The 12,133-nt window shown below is 36.5% G+C and overlaps 1 protein-coding gene and 1 pseudogene across 2 annotated transcripts; both read left to right on the top strand.

The window, feature by feature from the left end:
* The first annotated feature begins 462 nt into the window (after positions 1–462).
* On the top strand, positions 463–6,071 carry LOC105037578 (protein IN2-1 homolog B). 2 transcript variants are annotated; one of them, XM_073257219.1, is made up of 11 exons: positions 463–784; positions 953–1,027; positions 1,182–1,242; positions 1,436–1,522; positions 1,852–1,950; positions 2,030–2,138; positions 2,238–2,314; positions 3,302–3,409; positions 5,224–5,304; positions 5,410–5,444; positions 5,855–6,071. In XM_073257219.1, the coding sequence occupies exons 1-10, from the start codon at positions 765–767 to the stop codon at positions 5,416–5,418; spliced, it is 726 nt and encodes a 241-aa protein (XP_073113320.1). In that variant the 5' UTR covers positions 463–764; the 3' UTR covers positions 5,419–5,444; positions 5,855–6,071. The 2 variants fall into 2 exon arrangements, with proteins under 2 accessions (XP_073113320.1, XP_073113319.1); XM_073257218.1 differs by having other exon boundaries at positions 596–784; positions 5,407–5,444.
* Positions 6,072–7,392: 1,321 nt separating this feature from the next.
* Positions 7,393–12,133, top strand: LOC140857833 (uncharacterized; annotated as a pseudogene).

Raw genomic sequence — 12,133 nt, 5'->3', positions numbered from 1 at the left:
CGAACCTCTCCGGGGACGTCGGCTGCTGACGAAATGAGCCGCAAACTGGTGGCTCATTTGATCAAAGGAGAAGATAGTACCCAGCTTCAATGTCGAGTATCAATTTCTTGCTGCTCCCTTCAAGGTAGATGGAAAAGCTCGGCACAGGATGACGTCTGGCGCGCTATGGAGCAGCATCATTGTCCGGAAGGTCTCCAGGTGGTCAACCGGATCCGAGGTCCCATCGTAGCTCTTAAATTGGGGGAGCTTGAAGTTCGGTGGGATCAGTTCCTGCATAATCTTTTGAGAAAAAGGAGGGTGAGTACAGATATCCTCACCATAAGCAGGGAGAGCATGGCGGAGTTCTTCGATCCGTCGGATCATCTCCTGGAATTTTTGATCCAGGAGATCCTCTCGATCGCGAATCTCGAGGGTCTTCTGGTAGAATGGAGGTAGAGACCCTCTTGAGGTGGAAGCATAATCAGACAGAGGGTTCTCCATCCTCTGCTTTCTCTTTTCGAGGGATACAAGGTGATTGATCCAAATGGACTGTTCGATCATCGGATTCTGAAATTTCAGTGATGTTCTTTTCAGTCGCACAGATATCCGTGGTTACTGCTGCTGCATGGTCTGTACCATTTTGATGAGACTCCTGATTTGCTGAACCAGCGGATTGTACTGCTCCATGCCGTGGTCCTACCTAACTCCTTCGTGCTCCTTTTCTACCTTTCCTCTCTGGTCCACAGCACAAACCCCTATCTAGAGTTCGTGGTCAACCCAAGGCCATGGCAACGCCGACGACGAGGTGAGTAACTTCCCGAACTCTCCAACGATTCTGTGTTCGGACAAGATTGTTTCTTGGAAGTTTCTCTTTTGATTGCGGAGTTTCTCAGTTCTGATTGATTTCAGTTGGCCTGTCTGTTGAGTCTTTTGTGCTTCTCCTAAAATATTTCGATCGTGCTATATGTCTTAGTTTCATGAAGGAGGTGCTTCCCTCTGTTCTGGATTCTACTTCCCAGCCACCAACTCTCTTTGATGGGACCACCAGGTAATTAACATATTCTTGTCCACCATATTGCTGATCCTTATCAAATTTATGAGGAATTCTAAGCATTTTGATTTGGATTTAGTACTATTTATCGTTTACCTTTATGATTTTTTCTCCTTTTTCTTTTTTTTTTTCTCCTCCTTGTGGAAGGAAGGCTCTATATGTGTTACACATGCCCATTTGCGCAACGCACCTGGATTACTAGAAACTGTAAGGTATTTCCTTGATTTATGCTACTGAAAGTGATGGAATTCCCTGCTTGTAGAGTCGAAACGTGTTCTTCGTCATGATCACTGGAGATAGGTTTTCCATGATTGTTTTTGAATCGGATGTTTGGAATTTTTTATAGGTGTCGTCTCTTTTATGCTTTTTTTTTTTTAAAAGAAAAACTGCTGTTATGGGAAGCAGGGACTGCAGGAAAAGATCAAGTTGGTTCCAATTGATCTGCAAAATAGGCCAGCATGGTACAAGGAGAAGGTTTACCCCCCAAATAAGGTTCGATGCTTCAATATCATGTGCTTTAATACTGTAGTGTTTCATGAAACTTATGTCTGATAAATGACTTATGCCTCTGATGTAAAACATAAATTACGTGTTGAAATTCTTGAACATAGCTTTTTGCAATTTCCCATCTGCATAAATAAAATTTTATTCATCATTGGTAAAATGATGTGACCAGTTTCATTGATAATTGTTTCCTTTTCAAGATTAATAACTCAACAGAATGCAATTTCCAAGCTCTGCAAAGGTTAATTGGGTTACATCACAGTCAACCTGGAAATATGTTTACGTATACTAATTAAAATGTAAACATTGGTACACAGGTACCCTCTTTGGAGCATAATAATGAAGTCAAAGGAGAGAGTTTGGATTTGATAAAATATATTGATGCTCATTTTGAGGGCCCTGCATTGCTTCCTGATGTAAGTGATAACCGATACTGATCTTGGCAGCAGCCACTTTAGTGATAAGTTTGCTTATTGCGTGATCTGAAATTTGTAGGATCCTGCAAAGCGGCTGTTTGCTGAGGAGCTGTTCTCTTACGCTGATTCTCTTAACAAAATTATGTTCACTGCATTATCCTCGAAAGAAGATGTGGGTGATGAAGTTGGTGAGATAGAACTCTTGTAAACCTTTATACACGTATTCCTGCAATGAGAATTCAAATGGTTATTGCTACATGTTGATTTGCTTAAGCCTGTGTTATTAGGTGCTGCCCTCGATAAAGTAGAAGATGCCCTTTCCAAATTTGATGATGGTCCTTTCTTCCTTGGCCAATTTAGTCTGGTAGGTAACAAATCCTTCGTTAGATTTTTTCCCTTTGAGCTCCTGATTGGTGGCATTCTCTTCGTATTTATCCAAAGAAAAAAAAAAAAAAAAAACATAAAAGGCTGCTATGTCTTCATAAAAAGAATGTTTTCTGGCAATATCCTTAAACTATATAAAACTGGCTTAATTTCCCAATTTTTCAATTCCAAAAATAACCCCAATCAAATAACTGTAATTAGCTTTCCTTAAAAGGTTCAAAGTATACTAGACTCCTACAAAAGAATGGATTCTAATATTGTGAAACTTTGAGAAGGATAATCACTCCAATGAGATTTCTTTCTTAAAAGATTTAAAACATGTTACACTTCTATAAACAAAGGGATTCTGACATTGCTTGACTTTTGAGGATAAGAAATGGACAACTAGATACAGTATGCAAGAAAGGACCATTCATGCTGACTTCTGAACCAATAGTTCAGGGAAAACATGAACCAATAGATGAAGGTCAGATATAATACATTGGAAGGAAAAAAATTATGAATTAATCATTTTCAGCTATTTTTAGAATTTAAATTTTTATTTAATTATCCTAGATATAGAACCTTGAGCAACCACATGCATCTGCACTTGCATTACAAGTATTCTTTAAATAAAAGAAAAGGTGACGTGATTCATTTTCCATTAGAGACAATCAGAAAGGTCTAGAAAAGTCTAGCAAATTTTAGGTTTGGATATTGTTGACTAGAGAATCTTTTCCATGCTATAGTATCATAATTAGTGATTTATTTACCACTTCTGATTGATCAGCTGTGACTGCAACTAAGATATGTCACTTGACATTGAAAGCCTCGTGATTATTTGTTTATTTGTCTATTCTTTTCATTTTATAATCCAGTGATGATATTGTAACTTTTGGACATGTTATACAAGGCTATATTCACATTTTTTACCTTTTCCTGTTGATGTATTCTAAAATTTGATTTTTGGCTAAAATTTACTTTTTAGGTTGATATTGCATATGCTCCTTTTATGGAAAGGTATCAGATTCTCTTTTCAGATGTAAAAAACTATGACATCACCAAAGGAAGGCCCAAACTGGCATTATGGTTTGAGGTAACAAAAATTCATGCCAAGTGTAATGCTTATGTTATGGTGCTATTTTCAGGTCTTTCTTGTCATGTTAAAATTTGTGATGATGGTATGATATTACATTCTAGTGAACTGTGACATGCGACAAGCCATGAGTTTCTATGTGGTAATTAGTTGCCTCCAATGGAGTTCAACATAAAAATATGAATGCATTATTTAACCTTCTGTTTGGTACGAAGGATGGATTAAAGAAACGATGGATAAAAGAGGAAGGATGGATGAGGGAGAGGATGAATGGATCATCCATCCATCATTTCGTATGTTTGGTGAAACATGGAAGGATAGATAAACATGATTCTCTTCTCTATTTGGTACATGAGAAATGAAGGGATGATGGATGATATTTATATAATATTTTTATTAGATTATTTTTTGATAAAAATATTATTATTATAAATTTATAATACTTATTTATACTAAAAAATTAAACAATATATAAACTTATAATGATTATAATCTATAATTATATAAAAAATTATATAAATAACTAATTAATTGAAAATTTAATTGAATAGTTAATTAATATTATACAAATGGTTAATTAGAATAGTAAAAAAATAAAAAAATAGAAGATAATTATAATTATCGATATTATGTACTAAAATTAAAATAATTAGTAATAAAATTTAATAGTATATGATTAATATTATATAAAAATATATATATAAATAATATAAATAAAAAAGTGAAGAAATATTATAGTTTTGTCAAAAAATTACTAAGGGATAATTTTGTCCATGTAAAATCCATTCATCAATGCTCCATCCATTCTTTCTTGCATCCCTCTAATTTGGAAGGATGTAAATTGGTAGGTCAGGATGGATAGATAACTCATTCTTTTTCATCCATCCTTTCTGTGGCTTTTTGAACCAAACAGCGGATGGAGGTCATCCATCCACCCTCTCATGACCCCAACCAAATATAGGGTCAGAGGGTTTGTGAAAATTCAAGCACTGAATATCCTTTCTCTTGCATACCCTCTCATTCACTTTCTATTATTTCCCATTTAAGTCATCATATTGGGATGTTTTTCATTTTGAAAGACTTATGTCAATCTACCCGACTTACCCAAACCAATTTCTACTAGTCCAAAGGCTTTAATTATGGTAATCTTTTGTTATAAATATAAAATTTTGGAAACCATTGCTAATCTAAATAATGGTCATGGAGTTGTGCCATTATCTTTCAGTCTGGTAGTGTCATTAGCTAGTGCACATGAGACTGATGTCATAGTACGTCTCCAACCTTTGCCTATGATTACGCTACCTTGTTAGAGAAATTGAATGGTGTATGAAATCAACTGGGAGATTAGGTAGTGTTCTTCCAACATTCTTTTGATCAATGTGTTCTTCCAACAATTAGCACAGAATATCTCTGTCCAGCTGATTTGATAGAGAATACTGATGTTGTCAGATATCCAATATATGTAGGGGAACAGAAGGCGTGTAGAAGGAAATATGGTATAATTTAGACTATCTGATGAGTGAGCGTACAGACTATCTTATGGACTTCTATCACTTTATTCTTATTTTACCATCCTAGACAGGTTATTCAGAAATATTTGTTTTATGTTTCAATTTTCTTCCAATTTTATTCTAATCAACCTTGCCCTTTAAACATTCTATGAGTATATTATTTGGTTAATGAGGATTTTTAAAGCTGACCCCGAATTGTTGGAATAAGCTGGATGGTTATGATTATGGTTTTTTACTGATTGTGTTGCTCAATCATTGTTACAGTTGACATTTATTGTTAACTTCAACTAAGCATTATTTTAGGAGTTGAACAAGATTGATGCATATGTACAAACCCGGCGTGATCCTCAGGAGCTACTTGCTCACACTAAGAAGCGGCTTGGGGTAAAACCTCTCTATAGTATCTCATTTTTTGTTTAAATTCATGTATTCAAGAAATTAGGCTTGTTGTTTCAAAGTTGGATAATTCTTTTTTATTTCCTCTAGCAGATTGCATGAAGATTTCCTCTTTTGCAGTTAATAAGGTAAACTTCAGCTTCCATTCTATCTGCATGGAATTTGTGTATGTTATGTCAAGACTCTTTCATATGTATGACTGCATATATGGAGACAACATCGACCTGGATATGTTTCGATTTTCCAAGAAATTGTAACTTTCTTTAGTGCAAAAACAAAAAAGAAAAGAAGAAGGAGAGTAGAAAAAAATGTCTCCGAGCATCTTCATGTGCAAGCCAAAACATAGAACAATGTTACAAATCTACAAATAGGTGCCATGTTTAATTTTATTGTGATTAATTTCTGTTAATTGTGATAACCAGCTCCTTATCTCTGTAACTATAATGCCAGTCTTTAACATTAAAATTGCTGCTCACTTTTTCTCATGGTTGACTTTACAGTCCTTGCCTGACATTGATGGTGACCTTGATGCTTGTAGGTAGCACGTATGTAACTTTATATATGGTTCGTGGGAGGTGATTGCAGAAGCACCAGTGTTATCTTATATATCAGCCTATGCTTGTTATAAAGTGTAGCCCTAAGTATTGCTTGATATGGATAAGACTTTGGTTTGTGCGAAAAATTTGTTGCCTACTATTAATCAATGGAACAGATGTGTATCTTTACTGTGAATAAGAGTGCGCTTTCTACTATTATAGATTTTGTTTCTTGTGCATATTTTCTGCTGGGCTGAGTTCTTTCCCTCATCTGCCAGTTAGATGAAAAATGAAGTTAATTTTCACAATGCATGATAGAGGATTGCCATTAGAAAAAATATGCTAAGCATGTTACACTGCCTTATATTAATGGGTGGAAGGATCGAACCGTGAAACATTATGTATTCTTTTCACTGGTAGTTCTGTTAATAGGGCTTGGTAAAAAACATCAAAAACAATAATACTGACATTTTGTCTTTATGTTGATTGATTAAGTTCTCAAGCCTATATCAGTGGCCTTGATTAAAAATAGATCGTGGAATATAAATGGCTTTTGGTGCCGATGAGATATGTTTGGTTGTTGCCAGGCATTTCCAGGGAAAACACAGCATCGATTGCACGTCTTACAGATGAAACTGTAGGCAGGATGCATGGCAGAAAGCTTGACCTATGTTAACCCAAAATGGTGTCGACGATGAGCATTCGACCTAGCCTGCTACCACTACGTTGGAGTTGGACATCATCAAATATTTCTTGCCTTCACTTTAGTAAGAGATCCTACCAATTTGGAGCAACTGTATACCATCCTTAAATGTCCATCTTTAAGTCTGCCGTACGTATCTCTATAGTTTAGATGACAGTAGTAGCAACTTACGAATATGCAGCATGTCATTGCCCAATTTGATGCTTGTACACCACTGATTTTTTGATGGTCATGGAAGAACATAGGTGACTCTCCCCACAAAATTTTCCATATGGTTCCATTCTATTAATTTTTGATGCACACAATGGCATGCCAGACGTCCCTCCTTCCATTGGCATGGGTGATAGGACTACTGCCATCACTTTACGTACTGTAGATTTATAGAATGGTAAGCATTCTCGAAGGTATTTCCAATGCTCAACAAAGAAAAAAATCATGCAAACCAAATGCAGGAGTAGAAATGTTAGTCCATTGGTAACTGGTCTTATAATTGGCTTGTTCTAGTTCTGACGTGCTAAACCCACCAAGTGCCCGTTCCATAGAAAATTCCTACATTATGAGAATTATATATACTCCCATCCATCCCGCAATGGTCGGACGCCCAACTAAGCTAACACCACACAGCAATTGCAGTCTTAATCGCCACCTACCTCGTTAACTGCCCAACTAACTTCGTCAATGAAGGAACAAAAAATAAAAGAAAAAAAAAAAAAAACATTCAAGAAAGAAAAGGAGAAGAAATTCAGCACCCTGCCTTCCCCTCTAAATCTTGTAATGGTCACCATTCTTCCAGTGTTAGCAACCAGTTGATCTCCATTCCTCTCCAAAGGCAGCAGGATGGGCCATGACTCTGAGAAGAAGTCATCATTAGCTCATGATCAATTTACCAGCAGCGGCCGAGGCTTCCGAAACCTCATTGCATGCAGCTTCGTCCTCCTCTTCATCAGCTACATTCTCCACTCCTCTAATTATCTCCTGACCAACAAAACAACAGAATGCTCCACCAACTTCTCCACTGCCATATCTCTATCTGTCGAAAACGCCACGACAAGTATTGACATTCCAAAAGAACAATCCCAAATCCTACTGGAAGAACAAGAACTGGTGGCAGAAGAAGAACAAGAAGAAGAAGAAGAAGAGACTGGTCTCAAGCACATTGTCTTTTGCATTGCTGCCTCTTCTCGCTTATGGAATCAAAGGAAGGAATACATCAAGCAGTGGTGGAGGCCTGGAGTGACCAGGGGAGTGGTATGGCTCGACAAGCCGGCGAAAACTTGGAGCAACAAGCACTACAAAAAATTTAATTTTTTATGATAAAATTTTTTTATCATTAAAATTTATTTTTTCATCGTTAAAAATATTTACGACGAAATATATCATCGCTAAAAATTTATAGAGAAAGCCTCGTAGCAAAAACCTTAGCGACGAAAAAATTTTATTTCGTCGTAAAAAATAGTCAACTTAGACGACGAAGTAATCGCGGTATTAGTGACGAAATAATTTTATCGCAAGAGCTTAAATTTTCGTCGCTAAAATTACAAAAAAAAAAATTTCATCATAAAAATTAATTTTTTATTTTTTAATTTTTTTTTTATTTTAACGATGAAAATTGAATTTCATGACAAATATTAGCGACGAAAATAATTTCGTCGCTAAATATAGCGATTAAAAAAAAATTCTCTTATTTTTTGCGATGAAATTTTGTCGTAATTTTTTACGACGAAAAAAAAATTTCGTCGTAAAAAATGACGACGAAATTTTTATTTCGTCGCAAAAATGGCGACGAAAAAAATTATTTTGTCGCAATAATTGCGATGAAAAAAAATTTCGTCGCAATTTTGGCGATGAAATAATTTTTTTCGTCACAATTGTATGCGACGAAATAAAAATTTCGTCGTGATAATTGCGATGAAATAAAAATTTCGTCGCGATAATTACGACGAAATAAAAAATTTGTCGCAAAAATGTAATACTTTTAGCGACGAAATTATTTTTTCATTGCAAAATTAGCAACGAAATAAAAAATTTTATCGCAATGTATAATAAAAATTTTATTTTTTGGATTCATAAATTTTTTTTTGCGACGAAATTAATATTTCATCGCTAAATTAAATTTTGAAAAAAAATTTTATTTTTATTTTTTTATCAAAAAAAATCTGCTCAAATATAAATTCTCAGATCAAACATATTTTACATAACAATATATTAACACAATAGAAATATTCTAATTCAAAATACCAATTTCAAGTAACAAAAAGTTTCATAATCTTCGTTGTCATATACAAAAATATAAGTCCGTACATCATTTTAAATTTAAAAAAACTACAAACTAGGTATGATCTGGCTCGTTGGCCTCGTTTCCTTCTCCAGACGTTGATCCCTAACCCGATATGTGTCGCGATGGTGGTGCAGAGGCAGCATCATGTGACTGTAGAGGTACTAACTCAGAAGCATCAATATCGAGCCGTCCCGCCATCGCAGCCACTATCCTCTCGAGTGTCTGACTACGATTCATCCAGTAACTAATCTGATCTTGCATCATGCTCATGGATGTCCTGTCTCTGGCATCGATGCATCATCAGACCGGTCGGATGACGAACTGCGTAATTTTTTGGACCACATGCTATGATCAGATCCTAGCTGCCGCCCGAGGACGATATCCAAAATCGTATCATCTGTCATCAAACAAACCTGCTACGATCCAGTATCGTCATCAGATCCAACCTCCCTCGTTGCCTGCTCTCTCAATTGTAACATTTTTTCCTTCACAATAAACCAAATAAAATCATAAATTTTTTTCAAACTCTTTAAAAGTATTCAAAATATAGAGTAATGATACTTACATGACGCTGCCTCGCCTCCTCGGTCACGAACTCGCCACTCTTATTTTGATAGAATTTAGCATAGGCGTCGACTCCGGATAGTCCCTATTCAAACAAAAGAAAAGAAAAAAAAAGATATCAAAATAATATAAATATTTAATAAGAAGTTACAACGTATGATTGCAAATATAGTTACGTACCATCCTCTTCATTCCCTGTGCAAAAGAAGTACTTCCTTGCGTGTGAATAGAATCAATCTTACTCTTATTCACCTTATTCACCTCCGATCGTCACTACAAAATACATACAATTATATCCACTAAAGGACATAATAAAATTAAAATAACTTGAAATACTAGACATACCTGAAATACCTCACTTTCAAAATGCTCACATAACCACCGCCACACACTAGACATATTTTTATTTTTAAAATATTTTTAAATCATGACTAAAATTAATTATATCAAACAAATAATTATATCTAACATTATATCTAATTATTAAAATAATAAATAATTACTTATAATGGCTAAAATTAATTGAGAAAAAACTATTATAAAAATTAAAAAATATATAAATTAAAAAAATTATTCTCACCTTCAACTCTCCCCTTGAATCCGACAGCTGTGCAGTGACGGTGACGGCAACCGACGATGGCGACGGCGGCGGCGGCCTGGCAGCGGCGGCAGTGGCGGTGGCGACGGCCCTACGAAACCAGACAAGTCAGGTGTAAGAGAGGGAGACAGGGAGAGTGACAGAGAAAGTGAGGGAGGGAGAGTGAGAAAGAAAATGAGTTTAGGCACATCTGAGAAAGAGAATGAGGGAGGGAGACAGGGGAGGGAGGGATCGACCGGCGGTGAGGAGGGATGGCTCGATCGGCAGCGGGGAGGGAGGAAGAGTGAGAAAAAGAGGGAGGGATGGGAGGCGGCAGGTGGGGGACGGGAGGCCGAAGCGACGACGACACTGTAGAAGGGGGCAGCGTGGGTGAGGCAGAAGAGGGCAGCGCCGAGCTGCTGGTTCGACGGGCCGGAGGAGGGATCGGACAGGAGGGACGGGGAGGGAAGGAGGGAGAGGAGGCGAGAGAGGGAGAAGGAGGAGAGGAGGGAGGATTCGAGGGAAGGAGGGAGGAGGAGTCGGAGAGGAAGCGGAGGGAGAAGGAGACAGCGGAGGCGAGGAGGGAGAGGACAGGTGTGAGGTCCTCTGTGGCCTACTCTTCTTCTCGGAGGTGGCGGGGAGGGAGGGCTCGACGGCGGTGGGGAGGGAGAGAGAGAGAGGATGGTGGCGGAGAGGGAGAGTACTTATCGGAAAGGATGACTGGTGATCGACGACCGATGACTGGGGAGGGAGGACTGTCGCTGGCGACCGAGGAGGGAGAAAGAGTTTGGCGACTGCGGTGGTGTGGGCAAAGGAGAGAACGAGTGAGGTTCATCTTGAATTGGGGCAAATTTTTGCCCTATTTCAAAGTGCCTTTTTTTTTAATTAAAAAATATTTAGCGACGAAATTAATTCATTGTGAAAAGTAAATATTTTATCATAAAAAAAATATATTTTTTGCAACAAAAATTATTTCATCACCAATGATAAATTTTTTGCAATGAAAATTTAATTTCATCGCAAATATAAAAAAATTATCGTAAAAATCAAATTTTTTGCAACGAAAAAAATATTTCATCTCAAAAAATCAAATTATTTTGCGACATAATTATTTTCGTTGCAAAAAAAAATAATTTTTAGCAACGAAAAATTTTTTCATCGCCAAAAAAAATAATTTTTTGCGATGAAAAAAATTTTTATCTCTAAAGATTAATTTCTAGCAACGAATATTAAATTTTCGTCACAAAATATTCAAATTTTTTCAATAAAATAAAATTTAGCGACAAACTAGTTTTGTCGCTAAATACAAATAAAATTGATCGAAAAAATCTTTATTTTTTGCAACGAAATATCAATTTCCTTGTAAAAAATATAATTTTTTTGCGATAAATTTTTTTTTCGTCGCAAAAAAATATTTTTTTGCTACGAAAAAAATATTTCATTGCAAAAAAAATAATTTTTTGCAACGAAAAAAAATTTCATCGCTAAAGATTAACTTCTGGCAACAAAAATAAAATTTTCGTTGTAAAAGATATAATTTTTTGTAACAAAATTTTTTTCATCGTAAATACCTGATTTTTGGGAATAAAATTTAAATTTCGTTACAAAAGCTTAATTATTTATGATGAAATAAATTTTATCGCTAAAATTTCATCGTTAAAAATCAAATTTCTTGTAATGAAGGAGCTCCCACAGATCAAGATCTCTAACGACACATCCAAATTCCCCTACAAACATGCGCATGGAAGTCGATCAGCTTTGAGGCTATCGAGGATCGTTTCAGAGACTTTGAGGCTGAAGATGGACAATGTAAGGTGGTTTGTGATGGGCGACGATGACACGGTGTTCATCGTGGAAAATGTGGTGAGGGTGCTGAGGAAGTATGATCATAAGCAGTTGTATTACATTGGCAGCTCGTCGGAGAGCCATGTGCAGAACATATCGTTCTCATGTGGGATGGCATACGGTGGTGGGGGATTTGCAATCTGCTATCCATTGGCATGGAGTTGGAGAAGATGCAGGATCGTTGCATGCAGAGATATGCTGGCTTGTACGGCAGTGATGATCGAATTCATGTTTGCATGGCGGAGCTCGGAGTGCCACTCACCAGGGAAGCAAGATTTCATCAGGTACCACTAGAAGTATACCTGAAAGCATGA

This window comes from Elaeis guineensis, chromosome 5, assembly GCF_000442705.2.
Source record: "Elaeis guineensis isolate ETL-2024a chromosome 5, EG11, whole genome shotgun sequence".
Lineage (NCBI taxonomy): Eukaryota > Viridiplantae > Streptophyta > Magnoliopsida > Arecales > Arecaceae > Elaeis > Elaeis guineensis.
The sequence above is the reverse complement of the archived record's forward strand: the minus strand, read 5'-3'. Positions and strand labels throughout refer to the sequence as shown.

Coding starts and splice junctions, on each gene's coding strand:
- LOC105037578 (XM_073257218.1), top strand. CDS start 765: ATGGCAACGCCGACGACGAG. Junction 2,139..2,237: donor AGATGTGGGTGATGAAGTTG/GTGAGATAGAAC, acceptor CTGTGTTATTAG/GTGCTGCCCTCGATAAAGTA. Junction 2,315..3,301: donor TCCTTGGCCAATTTAGTCTG/GTAGGTAACAAA, acceptor TTTACTTTTTAG/GTTGATATTGCATATGCTCC.